A 2,967-nucleotide genomic window follows, 5' to 3' on the forward strand; every position below is an offset into this window, starting at 1 on the left:
TCTTTAATTGATCCGAATTAATTGTCTTGGACTGGATGTGAATGATTCATATTTGTTTGAACATTACATTGATCACTCTATTGGATTATGTTGTATGGTGAACATAAGAGGAGAGTTGTTGAATATATTAATAATATAATCCAATAGTATGTTCACATACAAGCCCAATAGATGAAAACATGATTATTTGAATTCATATGGACTGGAGCCCAATAGCTTGCATTATGTCTAGGTTTCTTAGGCTGAAAATAACACATTCGTCTCTTGATATAATACTTCAAGCCCCAATACTGCCCCCAAACCCTTCTCTCTAGAACTCGTACCTCCAACATTTTTGTGATGTTAAAAAGAGCGGTTTTATGAGGAAACTAGGGATGCCAATTGCTGGCCTGGATATTATTAGAAATATAATACCAAAGTTTGCGCGCTAACTGAGGCCATGAAATATTGTAACATCGTATCACCCTTAGAATTGAAAGTACAGAATCGCATCAATTTACATAAGGACTACATGGGTGGAAAAACATGGTAAGGTATCGAATACTGCTACCGACATGCTTATAACAAGCATTTTAGAAGGATATAGGCCAAGCGTAGTGTCTGGCTAGAATTCTCAATAGAATAAGCCCTCGTGATACAAACTATTCTGGCTCCAAAATTCTACATCGCACATAGAACTAAAGTATTCAAGTTCACAACCCAAGGGCGCAGCTGCTTCGGTAGGAGGGACATAGGAAATGTCAGTCATATACGGCTCTGTCCAGAAATTTGCACTCACGGGCTCTATATATGCATCCAGAAAAGAAAGGTCATCTTCTAGAATAAGATTTTCGTGATTTTTGTCAGCTACAGTATCTCCTGTTATGCAGGAGAATTCGCTAGACGATGGCTTTGGAGAATATGGACAGGTATCGGAACCACCACTGTTCTCTGACTCTCTCTGTAGTTGCTTGTCTTCCATTGGGGAGTGATTCTTTGAGTTAGAGACTTTGGTTGACTTGGGTTCAAAACGCTTCTTCAGGGTTGTGTGCCAGTGATTCTTTATCTCGTTATCCGTTCTCCCTGGCAAATGAGATGCAATCACGGACCATCTGCATAACAAAGCGAAGCTCAACCACACCACACCACACAATAATTTGTATTAAGTGCATCTTTATCTTTGTCGTTAAAGTTTGAGATGACAATAATGTGAAAATTTTGTATGTCCCTCTTTATATAATTTAACAATATTTTGATAGGGCTCCATCTATTTATGAAGAAAGAGATGGACTACGTACAACTGTTAACAAGAAAGCATTTATTCACGTCTAAATATAGACTACAAACAACCCTTTTCATTCTTTTGTTTTGATTTTAAATTATGGTCACAAATTTGATTGTGGTATGATGCTGTCTTGGAATTCACGACAATTACAATATGCGTTTTGCGTCGAAAGAAAATTTTTGTGCATTATTCACTCGTAAAATTTAATGGACTCTTGTATAAGAAAATGTGTTCGAAAAATATAATATAAAAAAACTTCAACTAATAGCTTTTGAGTTGAATTCGAGAGGAGCATTGAATTGTGCAAACTCAAGAAGAAGAAATAATTATAAGTATGGGTGACATGCATACCTATTGCCCAGCTTCTCATGAAGTCTGATAATAGTTTCATCTTCTTCTTGACTATAGTCCCCTCTTTTGATGTGGGGCCTTAGATAGTTCATCCACCTCAACCTGCAACTCTTCCCACACCTTGCAAGACCTGAAAACCAACCTCTCATGGTTCGAGTATTTTCAATTCCAATTTCCAACATGGCTGAAATTAAGGGGGGAAAACACCCCGTAGATGGAAAGTATAATTTCTGTTATTTTTCAACTACCTGCGAACTTGGGAAGTTGCCTCCAATTCCAGTGGCCATACCTAGTAACATAAGCAATCAACTTCCTGTCTTCCTCAGGTGTCCACGCGCCTTTCCTCAGTCCACTTTTGTCACAATTAGGGGCTCTCACCATCTCTACAATTAGCTTGTTTTTCTGTGACTTTGTATCTCTATTGAGTCATTCCGTGAGTGTGTACGTTTGTGTTTAAACTGATCGACAGAGAAATTATAGGGAGTGACTGGGGGAGACAGAGACTAGGGTCTACTAATTTCTTTGCTTTTCAGACTATAAAACCTTGAATCTTAGACTTCATATATTACATGCGTTCACAACTAAACGTGTTACACGGCCCATAACGTGTTTCAGATATATAATTATTTGAAATTAGGACATTCTAAAATCCAATATGTATGTTATTCGGACAGTGTATTTGCTACACTCATTTCCTTTTATTGAAAAAAATTCTTTGCATTCCTTTTTCTATAAAGAAAAAGTATAAATTAAAATATATAAATTGACGTTGTTGAATCCCAGTTGCTTAGGAAAATTCAATGTAACTAACCTTGGTCATTGGTCATTATTTCTAAGTCAGAATAAAGCATTTTTTATATTTTGCTTCGATACGTCATAATTAAGTCACATCAACAAGAAGAACAGTTCAACTGCCAATAGATTTACATATTATTTTTAGGAAAATAAAAATTCTTTAAGTTATTATAAATAACCTTCTCAACGTCGCACGATTTTAATTATATTTTATTAATAAGACATAATTATTTTAGTAAAATTATTTTTCTTCTTCTTCATTTTAGCTGATAATATCTGAAGAGAAAAAAAAACATTATTATTATTATTATTTTATCTTACTAATAAAATATAGTTGAAATCGTATGGCACAAATAATTTATCTAAAGCAACTATAGAAAAAATTAATTAATTATTTTTAATATATTATTCTTTACTATATTTCTATTTAAATAACAAAATACAACAAATATGTAATTTTAAGACGTTCTATATTTATTTTTTTCCTTTCTAAAATTTCTTTTGAAACAAAAAATCTGTAAAATAGTTGTTGTCGCTCCTACTTCATGCCATTGCCA

General features: G+C 34.1%; 1 protein-coding gene across 1 annotated transcript; it reads right to left on the reverse strand.

Moving 5' to 3' along the window:
- Positions 1-613: 613 nt before the first annotated feature.
- On the reverse strand, positions 614-2,118 carry LOC133292367 (transcription factor MYB4-like). Its single transcript, XM_061490773.1, has 3 exons — positions 1,864-2,118; positions 1,616-1,745; positions 614-1,091 (listed from the first exon to the last, which is right to left on the reverse strand). The coding sequence occupies exons 1-3, from the start codon at positions 1,994-1,996 to the stop codon at positions 614-616; spliced, it is 741 nt and encodes a 246-aa protein (XP_061346757.1). The 5' UTR covers positions 1,997-2,118.
- Between the last annotated feature and the right edge of the window lie 849 nt (positions 2,119-2,967).

Source organism: Gastrolobium bilobum, unplaced genomic scaffold (genome assembly GCF_033153095.1).
Source record: "Gastrolobium bilobum isolate Gb01-03AN ecotype WA unplaced genomic scaffold, APGP_CSIRO_Gbil_v1 utg2134, whole genome shotgun sequence".
Classification (NCBI taxonomy): Eukaryota; Viridiplantae; Streptophyta; class Magnoliopsida; order Fabales; family Fabaceae; genus Gastrolobium; species Gastrolobium bilobum.